General features: G+C 36.8%; 1 protein-coding gene across 2 annotated transcripts in view; it reads left to right on the top strand.

Annotated features, from left to right (window-relative positions):
• Positions 1-22,390, top strand: part of CDH8 (cadherin 8) — a gene marked incomplete at both ends in the record, with an annotated part of 356,696 nt that overhangs the window by 108,410 nt on the left and 225,896 nt on the right. For both annotated transcript variants that reach the window (XM_082677661.1, XM_082677660.1), the window contains one exon: positions 4,504-4,798. In XM_082677661.1, coding sequence (XP_082533787.1) covers positions 4,504-4,798 — 295 coding nt within the window. The remainder of the gene's footprint in view (positions 1-4,503; positions 4,799-22,390) is intronic.

Genomic DNA, 22,390 nt, shown 5'->3' with positions numbered 1-22,390 from the left:
GGCTCTACTGTACTAGGAGTGCTGTAGTGTCCTCAGGAATCTTGTAGGAGAAGGTAGAAAAGTAGTTTGTACTTTTTTTTTTCTTTGACAGCCAGAGGGGAGATAAGGGTGATTCTGTTTGAAGACTGGGGTGGCGGGGGCTCTTATTCTGAGAACAGTGATGTGTGTATATTAGATACTTGTTGTCTGTTGTCCATCTATTATTCATCCATTGCCATCCATCCATCCATCCATTCATCCATCCACTCATGTTTCCATCGATGTTCCCTCTACTATGTCTTAGTTGTTTTGCTGGGGGCTACAATTGAATGCATATTTGAGGGAACTCAAGGGCTTTGCGTTTAGAGTGGATAAGATTTTAGCTCACTGAACCTAACTTTTCTAAATTTCTTTACTCTCTTCTTTAAAGTACTGTTTTGAAAGTAAAACGAGGCAATGTTCTTTCCTTCCCTTCTTTTGCATTCACCTTACCTACTCCACAAATATTGTTTGAGCTCCAACAACATGACAGGCACCTTACTAGGCAGTGGGAATGCAAAGGAGAGTGGAGATGCAAGAGCTTCTTCCCGTGGTTTTTAAAGTTTAAACTTGTATTTTAATTAAGGGATTTTTGAAAATATATGAAAGACAGTAAAGGTGTAATTATATTGATGCTCACAATTCAGCTCAATTATGTAGCAGTCCCGTTATGATCCCTCAAATCGAAGACTTAATATGAATGACTGGATCGCTCCGTTGCATACCTGACACTCGGCGCTTCTCCTACGAGGCTGCTGTGAGTGACCACCGGGATCCGTCTGGTTGTAGATGAGACAGATCATGGGTGCTGGGCTGAGCTTGGGAACGCAGATTGAGGTAGCTTTGTGAATTGGTGTCTAAGTTTTCCCTCTGATCTCTTTTCCTTTGCTTCTGAGACTTTTGCTTATGGGCACACACCAAGCACTGTGATTTAGTAAAACAAAACTATTATGATGCCAGGCTTCTTACTGAAACCTTGTGTTTATGGAGTCTTCTTGCTTTATAGTCAAATCTGAATTCTATCTTGCCTTCAAAACTCTGTGTAATCTGACCCCTGCCTTGCTTTTTATTCTTATTTCCTGCTTCTTCTCGTTTCCTGAAGTCAGTGCGACGTTAAATCATCTTTTCCCACTTACTATGCTTTCTCTTATCTCTGGATCTTTACCCATTCCCTCCCTCTTTGAGATCTGGAGTTTTCATCATTACTTGTTTGTAGTGGCCTTTTCTGTTCCTTCAAGCTCCACTTTCTGAGTTAAGTAAACTTAATATATGCACTCAAACCTATAGAGCATGCATTTGAATCCAGGAAATTTCCTTTAAAGCTTCTGCTGTTAAGATCGCCACTTGCTGATAGTACATTCTATGGAAAAGTTCCCTAAAAATCTCTGAATCTTAACTGTTTCATGGGTGAAATGGCAAAATGTTCTCTGGTTGGCTGTGAGAAAAACATTACATGTATACATGTATTGAATAAAATGTTTACCAGGTAATATGTAGTTATTACGTGTGGTAGTAACAATAACAACAGCAAATATTTTCTGTTTATTTGTGTTTATCTCCCACTAACCTATGGGTCTTTGAGGGCAGAGACCATGTCTGTGTTGTTTGTAATCATATTTTGTGCGTATTTAATCAGTGAATGGATGAGGTATTTTTGTACCACAGCCAGGCCAACCAGCCTTACCATCCCAGCCAGTTTGCATGTGGCCCTTATGCTGCTCTAATTAGCAGAAGCAGCTCTTGGGAGAGATGGTCCTCACACTTTCAGATGATGCACAAATGTGTGAAAACGTGGTGCGTTTGGGATACCTTTGGTACCATAATCTCACAGAGAGCGTCCTAGGGTGGGATAAATTGACAAGAACAGTCTTGATGCATTGAAGTGAGCAGGTTTTAACAGATATGTGAAGACCAACCAAAAAAGCAGCAGCTTATCATCACGCATTCCGAAGCCTGAGGTCCAGATCTGGAGTTTTATGAGCGTTTGCTGCCTGCAATTGCTATTCTTACATACCCACAGGTCTTTTATTTGTAATGTCAAGTTGGTTACCTGAACAAGCCATGTGCAAGAGTGTGTGTTTGAGTGTGTGTGATCCAAATTACAGGATGAAATGAATGAATATAGAAACGCAGTACTCTGCCTTTCAAGATCATGAGGGCTCTGGATTTTGCTGAGATTTGCTAAAAATAAATTTCAGAAGAAAGAGGAAGCACACAGTGTTTGCTAAGAGTTTTTTTCAGGATGGAATCTTGGGAACTTTTCACTCAGCTTGCAACTGGGCTTTATTATAGTGTTTTCAGATAGTCGTATATAGTTGAGGATGCTATGAAGTAAAAATGGTTTTAGTTATTGTACACTTAATATGCCAACTTCCATTTTTCTCTGTTTTTCAAATAGATCATCTCAGACTCTAAAACCAATTCTGCAGGGTAGATGTTTTATCCCCATATTAGAGGCAAAGTAACTGAAGCTCAAATAAATGTGTTAATTTCTCCAGTTTATATAGTTAGAGAGACCTGAGTCTTAGCTTTGTGTTTTTTTCAAAAACCTATGCTTTCCCCTTCTCCCTCAGTTATTTCTAAACACAAAGGATCATCAAAACCCCATCAAAACTGGGAGTACGATACGATTTACTAATCAGAGACTATTGATAAATATAAGGAAAATGTGGTGCAAATAAGTTCTAATATAAGTAATAGTAGCAGCATTTTGAATGTCTTAATTTTTAATAGCAAAAATGTGATGGGCAAGATTGACACATACCAACACCTCTGTGTCTTAGTGATGCCTGCATATGAATGGAAACGTCCATGAATCATATTTTATTCAAAATTTTCTTTTTTAATAAAAATGCTAATGGAAATGTTAAAATGCACATAAATTAAAATGGTCATAAATTAGGATTAATATCATATTAATGAATTATAATCCTACATTCATTAAGGTAAAGTGGCATTTCAATATTTGCTCTTGTTAATAAGTTCAATACAATAAATGAAAGGGATACATTTTGAGATTCAGTAAGTATTTGATGTAATCTTATGCTTTAGCTTTTTAAAGTATTCAAAAGTAAAATAGGCGATCTAGATGCATTTGGATTCTTTGTTGCTGTTTTTATGTCTTTAAAAAAATCTTTTCATTTATTGAGGCACTAAATACAATTTAAATTGGCAAAGAACGCAATCACTGAATGAAAGTGATCCCAAGAGAATGCAATGTCTTTTGAGCTTCTAGGAGTTTCTTTGCACAAGACTTTTTTTTCAATATATACATATGTATATTTTTTAAGGAGCAAGTGTTTGAAATCTCCTGATGCAAGAACTATAACTATACTGGCATTTAAGTAACTGGATTAAGCTGAAAATATGTACATTTGAGCAGTATTTTGCAAATATAATTCAGTTAATTTTCCTTTTAAAAATACAAACTAAAAATATATATATTCTTGTTTTATTTTAGTTTTTTTAACAGGAGTCAACATAGTATAAAAAAGAAGCACCCTGTATCAGGAGTCTCCCTCTAAGGAATAAACGGTGAAAATTTGAAAGCCAGGGATTCTGTTTTCCCCAGTACCTACTAAAATGTTTTAGGCAAAGTAGGTGTTGCCATGATCTAAGATGGATCTGGATCCCTGCTGCGAAGTTTTCATTTCTCTAAGAAGTCCCATTTCTGGAAAATGTGCTCCCATAATCTGGCCTCAGTCATCTTTGTAAAATGGGAATAATTTTCCTGGACCAGAAGAATTGTGTAAATCAAAGGGGAAAAAAAAGCCTTACATAAACATAAGATCTTAATATATATCTGATTATTAGAATTATTTCTGTCTTTATGAATAGAGCAGCCAGATCTGAGTTGAATTTTAGGTCTACTACACTTGATTCCATCAGATGGAAACCTTGAAGATGTTATAATATGCCTTGTCAAACTTCCCTTTTCTCATGTTTCATATGATACATTCTAACTCAGTGACTTTTGGAAGAATTACGGGGATTATCATGTGAGAAGTGATTCATATAGCTCTTGGCACACAGATAGTAACCCATAAAAGGTAACTAATAATAATAACTTTAAATAAATGTATTAACAAATTAAAAAGCATACATGTATTTTTGTATTTTCTCCTGGTCTTTTTATCATTGTAAATGCATATCAGTTTATACTGAACAGTAAATGTATGAATACATGGAAAGAATACATTTATTTTAGTGTTTTCTTCTCAATCTTTTTATCATTGTAAATGCGTATCAGTTTATACTGAACAGGCCAGAGTATATTTTTGAAGTGTTCAAACATATTTGTCTGAATTTCATTATATTTTACTTGATATGCATTCAGTTGCATAGACTCTTTGTACAGCTACTGTTAGCAGACACTGATGAAGTTACAATCGATGTAGCAAGAAACAACTTTATATTGAAACATGAGGTAGTAAAACATACTTTGCAAATTGCCACATCACTAACCAATGTCCCTTTTCGTTTTAGTTACATACAGACCTGGATCCTGGGAGCAAAAAAATCAAATATATCCTATCAGGCGATGGAGCTGGGACTATCTTTCAAATAAATGACATAACAGGAGATATCCATGCTATAAAAAGACTTGACCGAGAGGAAAAAGCTGAGTACACCCTAACAGCTCAGGCAGTGGACTGGGAGACAAATAAGCCTCTTGAGCCTCCCTCTGAATTTATTATCAAAGTTCAAGACATCAACGACAATGCACCAGAGTTTCTCAATGGACCCTATCATGCTACCGTGCCAGAGATGTCCATTTTGGGTATGTATGCTTCCAATTTCACAGAACTATTAAGAATCATCTTTAAAATAGCTCCTGGCATCAGGGATCGTGTGTGGCTGAATGAAAGACATTTATTACCGTCTTATCTCTAATTTGCATTTCCAAATCCCCTTTTTTGGCCTCAGTTCCACAGCTCAATAGCTTTAGTCCCTTAGTAATAGGAACTGACGAAGCAGTTTTATTAAAATATCTCTCCTTACACGACAGTACTTCAATAGGCTGAATTGGTATTCCTCTCATAGACTGTAGTTCGAGTATTGTTACCGAGGCGGATTTATCAAGATTTGTTCCAACACGCCAGACTAATCCTATTGATATTTTCTTGATGTTTAATTATTTGTTTGTATATATTCACATGCAGATGCAGCACACAGAGAAACAGAAAACCGTCTAGGTCTGTAGTCAGCCAGATATTGGATTGAGCTGGTGGGTCGCGTCTAGAGTGAATTAGGAAATCACAGTTACCAGAGGCTTGGGTCGAGTCTAGAGTGAATTAGGAAATCACAGTTACCAGAGGCTTCTGAGCTGTGGGCGTCGTACTTTAACCGAACATTTTTTTCTTTTTTTTTTTAACCGAACTTTTTAAAGGAGTATTGCTATCACCAAGGACTCACTCCCACTTTTTCTGAGCCATTGAAATATTCATTATACTTTACAGAACAGAATATATTTCAAAACATGATTTTCTACTTTTTCCTCCCCTTTTTGGATTTGTTTTATCCCCAGACTCTGGCCTCGATAAAGGAAATCCCTGGCCCCAGACTTTATACTAGAATAAAAGGTATTTTAGAGCTCTTCCTGGTCTGACAAAAGTAGTAGGTAGGATCCAAAATCCAGGGGATTAAGATCACTAAAGTCATTCCTAAGTGTGCAGTGGATGTAAGGGATACCCTAGTTTGTTTCAAATTGCATTTAAGACAGCCTATAAGGATACATGCTATGCAGCAAAATCACATAAATTAACAGCAGGTGAACAAGATGTGATAAATAAAAAAACACAAGTGGAGATATAAATTGAAGGCCAAAATTAGGTAAATAGTTTGGCTTCATTTGATCTCTTCTTTCTTAACCCACAGTATAACTTTGGTAGATACACCCATTACAGCAGCAAATCAGAACGGACCTCAGGTCTTCTCATTTTACCCATGTACTTCTGCCAAGACTCCCCTTTTCTATCTCTTTTGTGAGGAATCCTATTATTATTTATTTTTTCCTTCTTATCAAAATCAAATCACTCCTCTATGGCTGGCTGAAATGACACTTTTTCTAGGGAAACTTCTAGGTCTTTCTAGCAGGAATTTATCTCTCTACCATCACTATTACCACAGAAAGAAACCCACAAACAAGCAAAAACACATTCATGTTTGTACTTCTTTTAAATTCTGGCATGTAAATAGGGACTAAGAAATACTATATTTTTTTCTCTCTTTTTATTTTCCTCTTATTTGATCAACTTATTTAGGGCAGAGAACTTGCCTAATCCATCTTTTCATTCAGGTTTGTGTAAGATGGTTTTAAAGGACTATTACCAGCTGTAATACATACAGAACACTTAATCTTAATTGCTAATAAATGAAGAACAGGAAAGCTGCTATTTTTGCCTCATTATTATGATTTCTACATCTTAATGGCCAAGTCTATATCTATTTATTGTAAATGTGTCAGAGGCTTCCATTCCTGTGTGTATGAGTTATGTGCCTGATAAGTATGTTGAGAAAAAAAAAAAGCCCCCAAACGTCTGCAAACTTCAAGGTCAATTTCAGCTAAGACAAAGAATTTAAAGATATTATTAGCTACATAATGCAATTTGTATGTGCACCTATGCATTTTTCCTCTATCTAAAGTATTTTTCTTGATAAGAGTGTAGCAACTAAAACGAATAATCTACACTAACTTTACACAGTTATTTTTAAAAATGCTTAGCTTGTGACATCTCTTCTAAAAACCACATGGAATATGCTGCAGTTGAAAGTGTGGGTTTTGAAGTTAGGTGGATGAAATCTTGAATCCTGGTTCTATCCCTTATTATCTGGCTGACTTTGAAGTTCAAGGAGGTTAAACTGTTTCTTGTTTTCCTTAGCTACAATGCAAAGATAACAATTTCCATCTTGCTTTCATTGTTTGAGAACTGCGTGATAAAATACAAAGTCAGGGTGTGCCATGAAGTAAATAAGTGTTCAATAATTGGTTGTCGTGGTTTTAAAAATGATTTTTATTAATCGATTTCCCATCGTACCTTTGGACCTTTTCTCTGTATCGATTATACAGAGGTGTCTGGTTTCTGTTTGACTCCAGCCTCTCTGGTTAAAGAGAGGCAGAGGCAACTGCACTATTTTATTGTCAAGTGTGAATTATTCCCTTCATTTCCATGAAGGTGAATATCAGGATGAAGGTCGGCTCCTATCTCCTTTCTCTCCCCATTACCACTGTTCTCTCCCAGCCTGTCTCTTCCCTCCCCTCCTTCCTTCTTGCATTTTTCTTCCTTTGCTACTGCAGAAATGCCAACACCTGCACCTGTACACCCTGAAGAATGCCAGCAAGGACTGGGGGATTTCATTGTGCAGAAAGTGAAAAGTAAAATTCTAATTGAGAAATTTACCAATATTACATTGAAATGAATGTGATATTCAAGAACCGTCTGCCAGTTGACAAGCTGTCAGGACAAAACACACATATATATTTGCCCAAATGGCAGCCAAATTATTTTAGAAATATCATATTTGGAAGCTGTAGACAGAGCTCTTTTATATTCTACTGTGAATTTCAGAGCTTGATGAGAATTCACTTTTATAGCAATACCACATAAAGAGTGATGTGCAAGCTTGTCTGGTTTTTACTGTGGATCCCAAACTAGCATCGTTGAAGTTGGTTTTTCAGTGAAAATGTGCCTACACTTATTAAGTTCCAGACACTTTAAATAGATAATTTGTTTTGCTGCTGGATATTAGAGTGAGGGATACTTAACCCTGATTGTGTGTCCACACCTGGGTTCAGGTAAAATGAACGTTGTATTTAGCTTCGAAGTAGAATCTCAGATTATTTGACTGCAGATTTTCTACTTGTGTTCGTGACATGACCCATCTAAGCCTCACCTTCTCTATCTGTGTAGTGTGCACAAGCATCCCTACCTAAGAAAGTATGTTTGGAAAAATTCAATGATTATATTTAAATAACTTGGCGTAGCATAGAGTTGGTGCTCAATTGATATTGGTTTCTTTACAAACATCCATTTTCAAGCTACTTCTGCTAGTATGATTCAATAAATTGCGTATAGGATATGAATGCCTTGGTCAATGAAAAATTGCTCGACAAGCCTTAACTTTATGTTTCGCAGTTGTACATGTTGGAATGAAGCCTATTTTATTCAAAAGGGCATATTAGTGAAGATGGGAATAAAAGGATCAGAAAGCCAAGTAGGGCTTAAGCTGGTGGGCATGATTGCATTGTTGAGTACACAGTTATATAAAACACAGCACTGGTGGTTTTCTTAGTTTTCTTTGAGATTCAAGGCTACTCTCATGATGATCAATATGTATTAAAAAGTTGCTATATCCCCAAAGCTGTGTTAAATGCTTGCAATATTCACAACAATCCTACATTAGTACCGATGTTAACTTCTCTATTTCTCTTTATTTTTAATCAGAAAAAATAGGGGAAATAATAGCTAATCCAAACCCAGATATTAAGTGGGAGAACGGATTTAAATTCAGACATCTGGCTCTTCCTCCCATGGGTTTAACCAGTATGCTGTACTAATTTTTGATACTATCTCTAGAGAATTTTGTTTATATATGCCCTATGGTTCTGCTGCCTATTTATAATAGTTACTATTTTTCCAACGTGGAAGAGCTCTTGAGGTCAGCATACTTTGCAAATTAAATTGAGGAGCTGAGACAGGAGTTGGACAAAGAGAAGTTTGGGTGAAGTATTACACAGTGTTTAAATAGGAATATAAGCACATTAAAAATGTAAGAACAATACATCACATAGAAATTCAAATCACAATACAGTTCATTGAGAGCCATGTGGTGACTAACTGGGGCTGAAGTGCTGTTAATATGTTAAAGATAAAAACTACAGAGAGTAACCGGGATTGACTTTGGATTTCCTGGTAGTGAATGCAAAAAAAAAAATGAACTCTCCATCAAAAAATATTAATCAAAAAATCAGAAGGTCAAGAGATTACTTAGTAAAATATATTTTGGAAAGGCAAGTCTCACTGCTTTCCAAAGGCTCATAACTGAAGAGGTCGAGGCTGTCAGTACACAGTATGCAAGTGAACTTACTCTACTTGAAACAGTAACTCAGCCAAAAGGAAAACGCCAGCATTTGAAAACAGTTTGTGTTGTCCCTTCTATGTGTCATTCTCACTCTCCTGTCTTCTCTTACCATTAGTAGTATGTCTTTTCTTTGTAATTTTGTTCTTTTATGGTAAAAGTCTTCAAATCCTCTTTTGGAGGAAGGCCCATATAAAATACATTGTATTTCTTTTGTGTTGTTCATTATCTTTAATTTGGAATAAATTTAATCTTAGAGAAAAGTTGCATTTGTAGTCCAAATGTATTTTTCCTGAACTATAAGTGAGTACATTGCTGCGATGATGCCCCATTACCATGAGATAATTCAGTCAGTCTTTGCCACATGGGTGTTTTCTCTACACAAGCACAATACAGCCATCAAAATTAGGAAATTAATAGTGATACACCATTGCTATTGGACGCACAGACCTCAGTCACATGTCTCCATTTGTCCCAGTAAAGTCTTTTTATAGTGAAAGGATCAAATCCAGGACCCCACATGCATTACCTCAGTACCTCCAACTCTAAAGCAACACCACAGGGTTCATTCTAATTGTTTCTTTTTCTCCAACAGTGAGAACCCTGTGTCTTTACACTCAATATATTTGTTATTTGGATCATCCCTCACTGCCGTAGTAAGTGATTTCCATTTGCTCCCTCTGCCCATCCCCTGACTCCCTGAAACAAATGTTTATCTGCTGTTCCACTCTCCCTCCACCTTCCTGCCTTTCCATGGATTCTTACCTCGCCCAGACATGCCTAATGCCTTTCGGAATGAAGTGTTCAGGTGACAGGCAGACAGTCAGGAATGGAGGCAGCAACTATATAATACTCTCTACTTTCATTCTCCTGTATATATCAATTGTTTGTTATTATACAATAGACCTATGGCAACATCTTCCAATCTGTGCTCAAAATAGATCTACTGAAACAAATCAAATCAAATTTAATTGATAAACACTGAATTAAAAAAAGTGAAATGCTTTTCATACTTCAGAGTCTTTAAAGTATTAATATGCCGGAATTTGATAAATGCATATTATAGGCCCTTTTGGAAATTACAGAAACTATTTTTAAAAAGTATCTTGCAGAAGTGCATAATTTAATACTATAAAAGCTTTACAAACACATGTCTAATGAGAAGAGAGTTTTGAATCTATGTTAGGTCACATGTTAATTTAGCACGCAACTAAATAGTCAAATTTGCAATTTCTAAAGAGCAAAGTAAAAACTATGATGACTATAGCTTACATGGATTAGCTTGTTATTCTTGTCACTGCCCAATACGTATTTTCATCCCATATAAAGAAGATTCCCCAACTGATAAAGAGATTCATTTTCATATTTTGTTATTATTAAAGAAACAGTTTATGTCACAGAAGCTTAAAAGATCAAAGAATGTTCATACTGACAAATTGTCTTAAACCTAACATACATCTTCTTTATAATTTAGAGGTTGTGGCTTTCTTCCTCTCTCTTAGCTAGATTTGAAAAGGATTTGGCAGAATTTCTCTATTTCAAAGGAGAGATGCAAAGTGAGAAAGGGAAAAACATATCGTGATGGATTTGATTATCTTTTTTGTCTTATTTGATTCGGGCTGATGAACAAAATTGAAATTCTTTAGGAAAACATGGGCGGGAAATCATGAGGATTGAGATAAACACTTTAAAAAGAAATCCAGCTTCTCTACCTGATATGAATGCCTGTAACAGCTGTGGTTCCAAAACTCTAAGATGGGGTGAGGATTGTGTAGTTTCTGTTCTGCATAAGGAAGGTAACCTCCATTAGGAATACGTAGACAGTTGGTGTAATAGATGAATCTTGTATCTGTGAAGCAGTGATTTCTGATATGTGGATTTTAGTGGTTCCCAAAGGTCTCCCTAAATGATCTATGGCTTAGAAATTACTGGAGTATCCAAATGGGAAAATTATTGGCAGTTAACTGTGAGAGGTACCTAAAACAAATTAGCCTTCCAAGAGCCATTATGTTATTTCTGCATTATGGCTCAGAACAACTTTGGGGTATAATGATGGGGATATAAACAAGGTTTATTTGAATGCCTTCTGTGATGAGAAAACTCCTTCCATCAAATTTTGCTTTAATGCTTAACTCTTCTTTACTCTCTAAATTATAAGATGATATTTTATTAATCAACTAGGTGATAATGCAATAATATAATTAATTGATTGTATTGTCCCTAATGGGATTCTTACTATTTTTAGGTCAACTCATATACCTGATGTCTTTAATTTTAATGTTCTTTGGGCTAAATATCAACCCATAAAAATACATGAATGCAGGTAGGATAGCTTAGGGAAGTTATTAAAAGTATATAGAGGGGAATTCCCTGGCGGTCCAGTGATTAGGACTTTGTGTCTTCACTGCTGGAGGCCAGGTTCGACCCCTGGTTGGGGAACTAAGATCCTGTAAGCCTCGTGGTGTGGCCAAAAAAAAAAAAAATATATATATATATACACACACACACACACACACACACACACACACACATATATATATATATATATACACATGTATATATAAATCCAACTTTCATTCACTTTGAAAATAGTTAAAATTCTAGAACTACTCATTATAGGACTGGCTCAGGAGCTTCAGACCCACTCTTGTTTTGGGGTTTCATGGCCAACATAAACTAGGTGTTTTCAATGGTCTCTTCTTGTAGATTTGGTCTGTCGACTTAGGAATTTCATATACATACTAGAAATCTTTGAATTCTTTCTAGAATATGAATTCTCAATCACTAGCCAATAAAATTTTTTCAGAATTGTATAAATCACAAGAGAATGTGATGAAATACCTTATTCGATTTTACAAGTTGTAATGTTGGTGTCACTTTTGTCCTATATAATAGAATATTACAAAAATATATTTCAATAAGTTACATAAGTACCTTAAATTTGAACCTATTGAAAACAAATTTAACACTCTGCCCCTAACTCCATCCCCACCGGTGAACAGGGTCACTCCGTGTGGAATAGGATTAATTTAGAGACCTGTATCTCCCATTCATGAGTATCTCATAATTTGAATTGGTGTTCTAGAAGATTAAAATTAAAGCATTGACTCAGCATTAACAGTATCTAAGTGAAGAAGCAACATTGACTATATGTCTCAACCTGTGCCTTTAAACCAGGTCATTCCATCAATGTACCGATTAAACAATGGTTTCTAAGCCTATTCATAACAGTAGCTAAGGCTAACATTCTGTTTCTTTCCCTCTTTTTCCCTCCATTTTATCCCTGTGATCACTCATTAGAATTAAACTCAATTTGATTAACAATTTGATTATCACATTAAGCTCAATTTGATTATCCTAGTGTCTCTTTAAGTTCTTCAGAAATATGTCTTCTACTCACTTACATTTTGATTCTTCCTATTTCTGGGTACATTGGATAACCTCTCTGGAAATTACACCAACTAGCCTGTTGTCAGAGAGAGTTCCTATGGCGAATAATACTCCAGGTCTACCATGAACCTTTCTGAAAAGATAAGACATCTACTGCTTTCTATTCAAGTAATCTTCTGTACTTGAAATACTGAAAAGTATTCTCATATCAGTAAACCTGCATTTCTAAGGAAAATCAAAACACTTAACAAAAACATTGATCGCAGATGGAAAGTTGAGAAACAAAGGGGGAATACTATCTAGACAATTCCATGATCCTGTTGTCTTTCTCTTTGTCCTCACCTAAGAATTAATATTTTAGGATTCAACACATTTATTGACTCTAGATGCAAAAGGGCAAATCATTCTTAAGTTATTCAAGCCATGCTTGTGTCTAGAGCTCTGTGAATTAGCATCAGTACCCACAGGGTTACAAGTTTTTGTTATATAGCCATTTCAGGAAATCATGAATTAAAAGGGGCTAGAGAGAAAAAGCACATAGAGTTCAGCCTTTACCCACATTAGCCTGTCAGAGAAATGAATCCACTGCATGTCAGGGCAGCTCTGAAACATGCATTTGTGAAATCCTGAAGTCTTGGCTGAAAATGAATGTGGGACACATTTGTCAATATATTTTTGGTGTCTGTCATGCCCTCCTTGCCTCTCAGAGCTGATAGGGGTTCCTAGAGTCTTTATGTGTGTATTAATGTTATTTCTTTAATTTTGATATTTGTGCATAATGGACTTAATAGTTGTACTTCCTGGATTCATTGGACTTGGAAAATTGCCATTTGAGTTTTAGACCCAAATTGCTTTTATTCTTTGGTTATATAGCAATCACAGTTGTGTGAGATATGTGCCATTTTTCCTATTCTCCTTATCAGTAATGTTACATAGAGAAAAATATGATGAAATTTAAATGGCAAGATAGTTACATGCATAGATAGGCAAATAGATCAATACAGGCATGCCTCAGAGATATTGCCAGTTGGGTTCTAGACCACCACAATAAAGCAAGTCACACAAATGTTTTGGTTTCCCAGTGCAAATAAAAGTTATGTTTATGCTATTTTGTATTTTACTAAATGTGCAATAGCATTATGTTTAAAATATGTACATACCTTAATTTTAAAATATTACTAAAAAATGCTAACCGTCATCTGACAATGCAGGGTTGCCACGTACCTTCAATTTGTGAAAAAATCAGTATCTGTGAAGGGTGATAAAGTGAAGTGTAATAAAATGGAGTATGCCTGTAGTTAAAAGATGGTAGAGAAGATATACAAGCTGTTAAAAGAACTGAGGATAAAGATAAGTATGTAGATATATGGAGGAAAGAAATTTAAGTGTGTATGTGTTTACATGTGTGTGTATTTGATATTATAATTAGATATCCTAAAAAAAAAAAGACAAAAGCTTGTTACATCATGAGGCTCTAAGTGAGAACATATGGATTGTCTCAGACGCGTCTCCACTTCTAAGGGAACAAGGTTTTATTCCTTGTGTCTGTGCTGGAAGAGTTTAAAGTCAGTATAACCATATTTGTGCCACTGTTGAAGATGATTTTATTCTTTTTTTTTTTTTTGTCAGGGAGCTTTACACCAAGGAGTCTTCTCCTTATAACCACGTCAGACTTTTCGGATCTCATTATCTGCCATTTATGAATCTTTGCAAGCCACAAGAGTGGTTTGAGTTCAAGAAATACATGGGGGTAGGAGAGGGGGAATTCATCAAATAAGGGTCTCTGGAATAGGTGTTGAAATGCCTATATGTGTTTCTTCTGAAATCCAAAGCAATGTTATTCATTTAAGGTTAGCACAATGAATAATTGTTTTATGACTACATAGAGATTAACATTTAAAAAGTTTGTTTTATGCCAAACACACTATTCAGGTACATTCATTTAATTGTAACAACAACCTTATGAAGTGAATTTTATTATTCTTATTTTTAAAAAGAGAAAACTGACGCACACAAGCTTAAAATGTACTCAAGGTCTTATCATGGGTAAAAATAAGAGCTCCCGTCAGACATGCAGAACCGCTAACAGTCCACAGAGTAACGGAGGAGTTATTGTAGGGGTTAGACCGTATACAACAATAGAGCTGATAGAAGAGCTCTTGTCTCTGCATCGGGTGATGGGAAGGAAAGCTGGAAGTGAAGTGGAAGAGACCAGGAATATGCTGGCATCCAAAAGGAGCCTGTACCTGGCTCTCCCACCTCAATTTTCCACGTGGCAGATGACCTTCAGGAGAAGCTGGTGCCCTTTGTCACATGGCTGTGCATGGACCTGGCCCAGGACTTGGACATTCTGAAGGAGCACCTCTTATGGTTGCTGAAGGAGCACCTCTTATGGTTGCTGAAGGAGCTGTGAGCGGGATTCTGCTCTGTGCCAGCATGGTGAGCTTGAGAATCTGCTGAGTCAGACGTGTGCTGCCCTAGTGCCCGATGTCCTACACTAGTATTTTGTCTGTCTTCTTCACTTCTGCCTTCAAAATCGCATGCCAAACCTAACCAGGACAATACAGGGAAGGGAATTCTAGAAATACAATCCCAGTTTAGCTAAACTGATAGAGAACAAAGCCATGACAGATATACTTTATTTAATTTCTATTGTAGGCTAGGTACTATGGAAAACACTATAGATTTTTTAGAAAAGAACATTATATATGTCAAGTATTATCATTGCACATCATATATTACATAAGAATTATATGTCTTATAGGTTACATGTTATTATCATATTTTTACTGAAAATAAACAGAAATGTATTTGTGTTACGGGCTGCATTCTGTTCGACAAAATTAATATGCTGAAGCTCTAACCCCCAGAACCTACGAATGAGATTGTTTTTGGAGGTAGGGCCCTTGAAGAGGTAATTAAGGTTAAGTGAGGACATATGGGCAGGGGCTAATCCAATCTAACTGGTGTCCTTACAAGAAGAAGGAATCTGGACACACAGACACCAGGGGCACATATGAACAGAAGGACAACTGTGTGACAAGGCAGTAAGACAGTGGCCATCTGCAAGCCAAGGAGAGACCTCAGGAGAAACCAACCCTGCCAGCACTTTGATCTTCAACTTCTAGCCTCCAGAACTGTACAAAAATCAACTTCCGTTGTGTGAATCACCTAGGCTGTGGTATTTTCTTACGGCAACCCTGGCACACTAATGCAGTTTGTGTGGCCAGATTGACTTAATTTAGGATGTACTAGAGTCAGAATCCAAAGTCAGAGACTTATTAAATGGGGTATCAGTGTTCTTTCTTCTAGAGCTATTGTGTCCCTGTATCAGCCTTGACTTAGGGTCATATCTCTGGATACATACGGAGTGAACATCTGTTCCCAGCTATGGAATTTTTTAAAAAATAGAAAATCATATGCTTAAGTGTGGAACTTCTTTTGGTTTTAAATAAACTTTTTATTTTAGTATAGTTTTAGATTTATTGAAAGGTTTGAAATTATACAGAGAGTCCCCATATACCTCATACCCACATTTCACTATTATTAACATCTTACATTAGTATGGTACTTTGTTAAAATTAATAAACCAATATTGACACTGCATTTTTTGTTTTTTAAGAAGATGTTTGCGGGTAGGAGTTTATTAATTAATTAGTTTATTTTTGCTGTGTTGGGTCTCCGTTTCTGTGCGAGGGCTTTCTCTAGTTGTGGCAAGCGGGGGCCACTCTTCATCGCAGTGCGCGGGCCTCTCACTATCGCGGACTCTCTTGTTGCGGAGCACAGGCTCCAGACGCGCAGGCTCAGTAGTTGTGGCTCACGGGCTTAGTTGCTCCGCGGCATGTGGGATCCTCCCAGACCAGGGCTCGAACCCGTGTCCCCTGCATTAGCAGGCAGATTCTCAACCACTGTGCCACCAGGGAAGCCCTTGACACTGCATTGTAACAATTGTGGTGAGTACTGGTCAGGTACTTTTGTAGAATTTCCCTCATTTGAGATTTGTCTCATGGGGTAGAATATTGGGGAGGAAGACTGCCATTTCGTCACATTATATCAATACATACTATCAATAGGATTTACCCCTGTTGATGTGAACCTTGATCACCTGGCTGAGGTATTAAGTTTGTCAGGTTTCTCTCCTGTAAAGTTACTCTTTTGTTCTGCTTTCTACACTGTACCTTTTAGAAGGAAGTCACTATGTGCAGCACATTCTTAAAGAGTAGGAAGTCATGCTTCCCCCATACATAGTTATCTACATTACTCATGTGGATTTCTTGTGCATAGGTGATTGTCCTTCCCTCCTTCCATCCTTCCTCCCTCCCTCCCTTCCTTCCTTCCTTCCTTCCTTCTCTTCTTTCTTTTATTTAATCAATAGTACTCAAGGGTTATTTTATACTTTGTTATAATCCAATGCAACTTTATTTTCCTGCCTATTTTTTTTTTCCAGCTTTGGGCATTGGGAACTCTTTTAGTTGTCACCTGTGTCCCTTCCACATACGACCATTATTTTTTGTTTGCTTTTTAGCACTTAAATACATTCTTACCTTCCTACAGTGCATGATGCTTCAGGTTCATCTTGTATATTTATTGCCTAGCTTCTAGAATTAGCTATACCTCTAAGGAGCCCTGGTTCTTTTTAGCTATACCTCTAAGGAGCCCTGAGTGCTAGGTATACTAGCTGCTGCTGGGTTATCTTTGATACTAGGCCCTCTCAGATGATAGAGGGAGGACAAATACATGTGGAGGTATGTATATATATATATATATACTTAAGTTTTACAAATACAATGGTAATATAGTTATATTATTTTGTCACTGTTTGCAGTCCATCTTGGGAAACCCCACATCCTAATTTTTAAAACATTTGCATGTATTCAGTTTTACTTGTGCTGTAAAGTTAGTTCTAATGGTTTTGATAAGTCCATTGTGCCACATGTCCATCATTACAGTATCAGATGGAATAGTTTTACAACCTGAAAAAGAAGCCCTTGAGCTTTACCTGTTAACTTCCTCATTCCCTAAACCCCTAGTATCCACTGATCTGTCTACTGAATTTATAACTTTGTCTCTTCTAAAATATCCTAAAATAGTATATAGGCCTTTTACTTAGCAATATGCATTTAAGATTCATTCAAATTTTTGTATGGCTTGACAGTTCATTTCTTTTAAACACTAAATAGTATTCCATTGTATGGGGGTTACCATAGTTTGTTTATCCTTTCGTCTATTGAAGTATATTTTGATTACTTCCAGTTTTGTGTGTTTATATGTAAAGCTACTATGAAAACATTCCTGTTCAGGTTTTTGTTTAGAAATAAGTTTTCAATTCAGTTGAAATACTTAGGAGTATACCTGATGTATCACTCAGTAAGAATATATTTAGTTTTATAAGAAATTATAAAGCAGAAACTAACACACCATTGTAAAGCAATTATACTCCAATAAAGATGTTAAAAAAATAAAAAATAAAAAAAAAAAGAAATTTTAATTGATTTAACCAAAATATTTACCAGAAAGCCCTATGAGTAATCTGTAGAACACTGTAACGATATCCCTCGTTTGTTAGCAGGCAAAAACTATGGTAGAAAACCTAGAGTAGGAAGCAATTAGTTAATATAGAGATGAACAGATATACTTGTATGAGTTACAGTGATCACACTGTAAATAGGAATTATCTTAATATGCTGTCAGACCTCCATGCCTTTAGGAAATGCTGCCCAGAGGATTTTTTTATCTTTCCTTTCTTCTGTCAAAATGGGTCCTCCTGTTTCTAGTCTTTGAATATGTGTTTATGGACACTGTTCACCAAGTTATCTCTACCACTGCTACTCTGCCTATTTCTGCTTTTTGAAAGTTTATGCAAAAAAAAAAAAAAAAAGAATGAATACAGGAGTGAGCATCTTGTAGTCAACAACCAACTATGGAGAACCTTCCTTTTTCGAGGCTGTAGTGAACACCCACCTAATGTCAGCTATACTCACACTGTGTTTATTCTCTAGTCACGGTCCATCTCCCTGTTGGCAGTGTGGATAACCACCAGCCAGTCTGTGAAGTGTTGCTTCTGTTTTCAAACACAGGTAGACATTTCACCAATCTAGTTCAATGACCTCAATCCCAGGCATTTGCCATGGGGACTGAGAAAATACTGAAATAGTATTTTTCCAGGCAGCTCAGTGTAAAAATATGTGAACTTAGGAACCATCAGGTAGACATCATCCTTTCATGATATATATTAGAGAAACAGAAAAACTATGTTTCACATGTTGGATTTCTTAGTCTCTGGTCCTAGAAACACACTGAATCTCAGTTCCCATCTCTGGTTTCCATGATACTTCCATCTCTCCATATATGACTCAAAAAGACCAGGTGGGGCGATACTATATTTCCTAGAAACAAAAATTTCCTAAGAAATATAAAATTGTCTGCTGGATGCTATGGGTGCCAGTGAAAAGGAATTATTCAAAGAAATTCTGGTCTATCAGAGTAGCTATAGAAGCGTCTTTCTTCTTGGCTATGTAAACAGTGTATAAAATGATAAATATTTATGCTCACTCGGTGTGCAGTTTTCTCATTATACGAACCTAGAGAATACACTATCACTTTTGTGTCTTCCTTATAAAAGATCCTGGCTCTTCAGGGCAAGGCATTGTATGGATGGATATTAATAATGTGTCGTGAGTATCTTCATAATATAATAAGAGGGTTTTTTCTTTCTTTTTTCTTTTACTGCCATTGACTGCTGCCCATATAAAAGTAATGAACTGAAATTTAAATCCTTGGGAAAGTTAGAACCGGAGTGGGATATGGGATATCCCTCTGCCTGGCTTGTAAAATGGCCATGCATCTCCTTGAACTGGGAGAGAAAGAGACATTGAGAGAAGGAATATTCTGAGTTCAGTCTGAAAAAAAGACTCTTCATGCTGGATGCAGTGTCACTCTTCCATCCATTTATGTTCTCAGATCCTATTAATGGATGTAAGATAACCTACAGTCTTCTGTGCTTTGTTCTTTTCTAAAATTAGTATTAATTTTAATTAGTATTAAAAGAAAAACTAGATGATCAAGACAGAAAACAAAGGGCAAAATTCATTCCTGAGCATGTCTTTATTGTCTTTTTCTCACCTTGACAGCATCATCTGAATAATGATAATCACCCCAGTATTTTTTTTTTTTTTGTATTGCTATTCCTGTGTAATTATTAGGCCACTGATACCATTTGGTGACAATGAAATAATATCAAACATTCCCCATTCATTTGTGTATAGGTAACAAGTTACAATGTCAAAGTTAAATGAAAGGAGAAGTACCAATATCCATCTTAAGAGCTACTCTTATAGTGTCTCACAGCTCCAGTCAACAAGACACAAGTGCACTGTGAGGGCCTTTTCGGGGACCACACAGCAACGGAAATAAGACTATGTGATGTGAATCTGGCATTGTCGCCACTGCTTGATATAGCATTAAAGGCATGGCTAAGTTAGACTTTTTCATAAGCGTAGACAGCAATTCTTATTTCTGTTCAGGCTTTTCTACATTTTGGCCTTTTCTTGTCCCCATACATATTTTTAAGTTATGCATTGAAGTGTAATAGCCTCACAGTAAAATGCATATACTATAAGAGCACAAGCTCACAGACCCAACAGACGTGTAATCAGCACCCAGATAAAAAATCAGAAGAGTTCCCAGCATGCAAGATTCATTTTTGTGCTTCCTGCCAATATCCTCACTTCTATAAGCATAGAGAAGTTTTGCCTGCTTTGTGCTTTATGCAGCTGGACTCATACACTGCTTTTGCTTTTGAGTCTGGTTTCTCTCAACACCCAAGCTTGAAACCAGGTCTACCAAGTGTACAAAGATTGGTGAATGAACCAGTGAATATATTGATTTTTTTTTTAAATGATGCAAAGATATTCCACAGGGTATTCTGTTTTGTTTTGTTTATTTTTACTTTTGCTGTGTTGGGTCTTCGTTTCTGTGCGAGGGCTTTCTCTAGTTGTGGCAAGCGGGGCCACTCTTCATCGCGGTGTGCGGGCCTCTCACTATCATGGCCTCTCTTGTTGCGGAGCACAGGCTCCAGATGCGCAGGCTCAGTAGTTGTGGCTCATGGGCCCAGCCGCTCCGCGGCATGTGGGGTCCTCCCAGACCAGGACTCAAACCCGTGTCCCCTGCATTAGCAGGCAGATTCTCAACCACTGCGCCACCAGGGAAGCCCGAATATATTGATTTTTATATTTACTTATCCTTTTGATTCCTCTCCCCTCGTCCCCTCTTTTCGTTTGTATTCTGGAAAAGCTGGAGGCTGACTTTAATATTAGGTATGTTATTTGGGGTGACCTTTCATTGTGTGCCAAGCTCAAGGCAGCTAAGGGGGAACTTCCATGTCAAGGCCAGGGTTAGTTCTGCCAGTGGTAAATCCGCACCTGTGGGAAGTTTAAGTATCCCATCTACCTGAAAAAAATCCCACCTTATTCCTAACAGAAATTCGCTAATTAAAGCTACATTCATTCCAAAGAAAACAAAACTACTGTTCTGCCTCTGCCACTTTATTTCATCTTTTTGTTTCAACCTCCATGCCTCTATTTTCTCCAAGGTTTTCATCAAATCATTTAACAGACATGTAGTGAGCACCTGCATTTATAGACAGTGAGGTCACAGAGATCAAAGCAGTGTTTGCAGAGAGAAAGACCCAGTGGTGAAGAGTACATTCTCTGGAGTCAGCAGGGCTTGTAGCAAATTCCCACTAGTTTCCTTACAGCAACGAACCCGTCTTTAGCCCTTAGAAATGCACCTCCAGGATTATTGTCCAGTCTCAAATATGCCATTAGCCTACATGGAACTGTCATGTTAGAGAAAACTATTATAATTTTATTTATATAAATTGTCATTAAAAAAAAACTTTATCCTACATCCTGTATCACTTGCCATAAATAGAGAAGATAAGTGTCAGATAAATATATTAGATAAATATCATGAAAAATATACATACTATTAGATAAGTGTAATGTGAGATATATATATAAACATATAAAAGTCATTAATTTTTGTATAGACACTGTTGCCTGCCAAAGGCTCTTATCCCCAAGCCTGGTATTCCTTACTATATAAAGGGATTTTGGAAAATATTACAAAGGTGTTAAACATATACTGGCATAAAACTGAATGTCTTCAGTATAATCTGAATGGTTAAAGGGAGAATGAAATGGATATACCACATCTGTTGCTATGGATTTGAAATTAATTGATGCTGATTCTTTGTCTACCTAGAGTGCCATATTTTGGAAAGTGAACATGTTATGTAAAATGCAAGTTCACGTTTTGGTAAATGCCACACCAAGACACATGCCTTCAAGGGGCACATAGTCTATCAGGGAAGATAACCTGCTTTCTTGAGGCTTGTGAAAGATGTGGAAAAACTATCATAGCAGAAACCATGATTACCTAGGCGGCCGAGGGGTACCAAGAGATACCCCTGGGAACTTGGCTTGCCTAAGATTTGCATGGCAGGGTATCAATTAAAATTTCATGTTTCCTCATGACTCAGGGGACCTGCTGCTGTTTCTTAAGATCTTTGGAAGTGACGAGAACGAGGCCCATGGAATCCCCTGCTCAGAAGTCAAGTCCTGTGAGCAGAGCAGAGGCTGTATGAGCAGGACTGTGTGGGCTCTGCTTAATAGCTTAAGGATTGATTCTTGCACAATGGAAAATATGTCAGCATCATCTCTCCTTTCCTAGGCCTAAGGAATCCGGTGTGTATAAGCAATTAGTGTCGTATTCAAATGAGCAAGCAGGTGGATGAATTTAAAGGTGTGTAATTGTTTTAAATATTGGATGGGAGCTTTTGCATTATGTCCATCAAGTAAAACACCTTTGATCTGAAGATATTTCAAAGTGTTGTGATTAAAGT

The sequence above is a fragment of the Grampus griseus genome (genome assembly GCF_964374135.1).
Source record: "Grampus griseus genome assembly, chromosome: 19".
NCBI lineage: Eukaryota > Metazoa > Chordata > Mammalia > Artiodactyla > Delphinidae > Grampus > Grampus griseus.
Note: the sequence above shows the minus strand (reverse complement) of the source record. Positions and strands in the feature narration are given on the sequence as shown.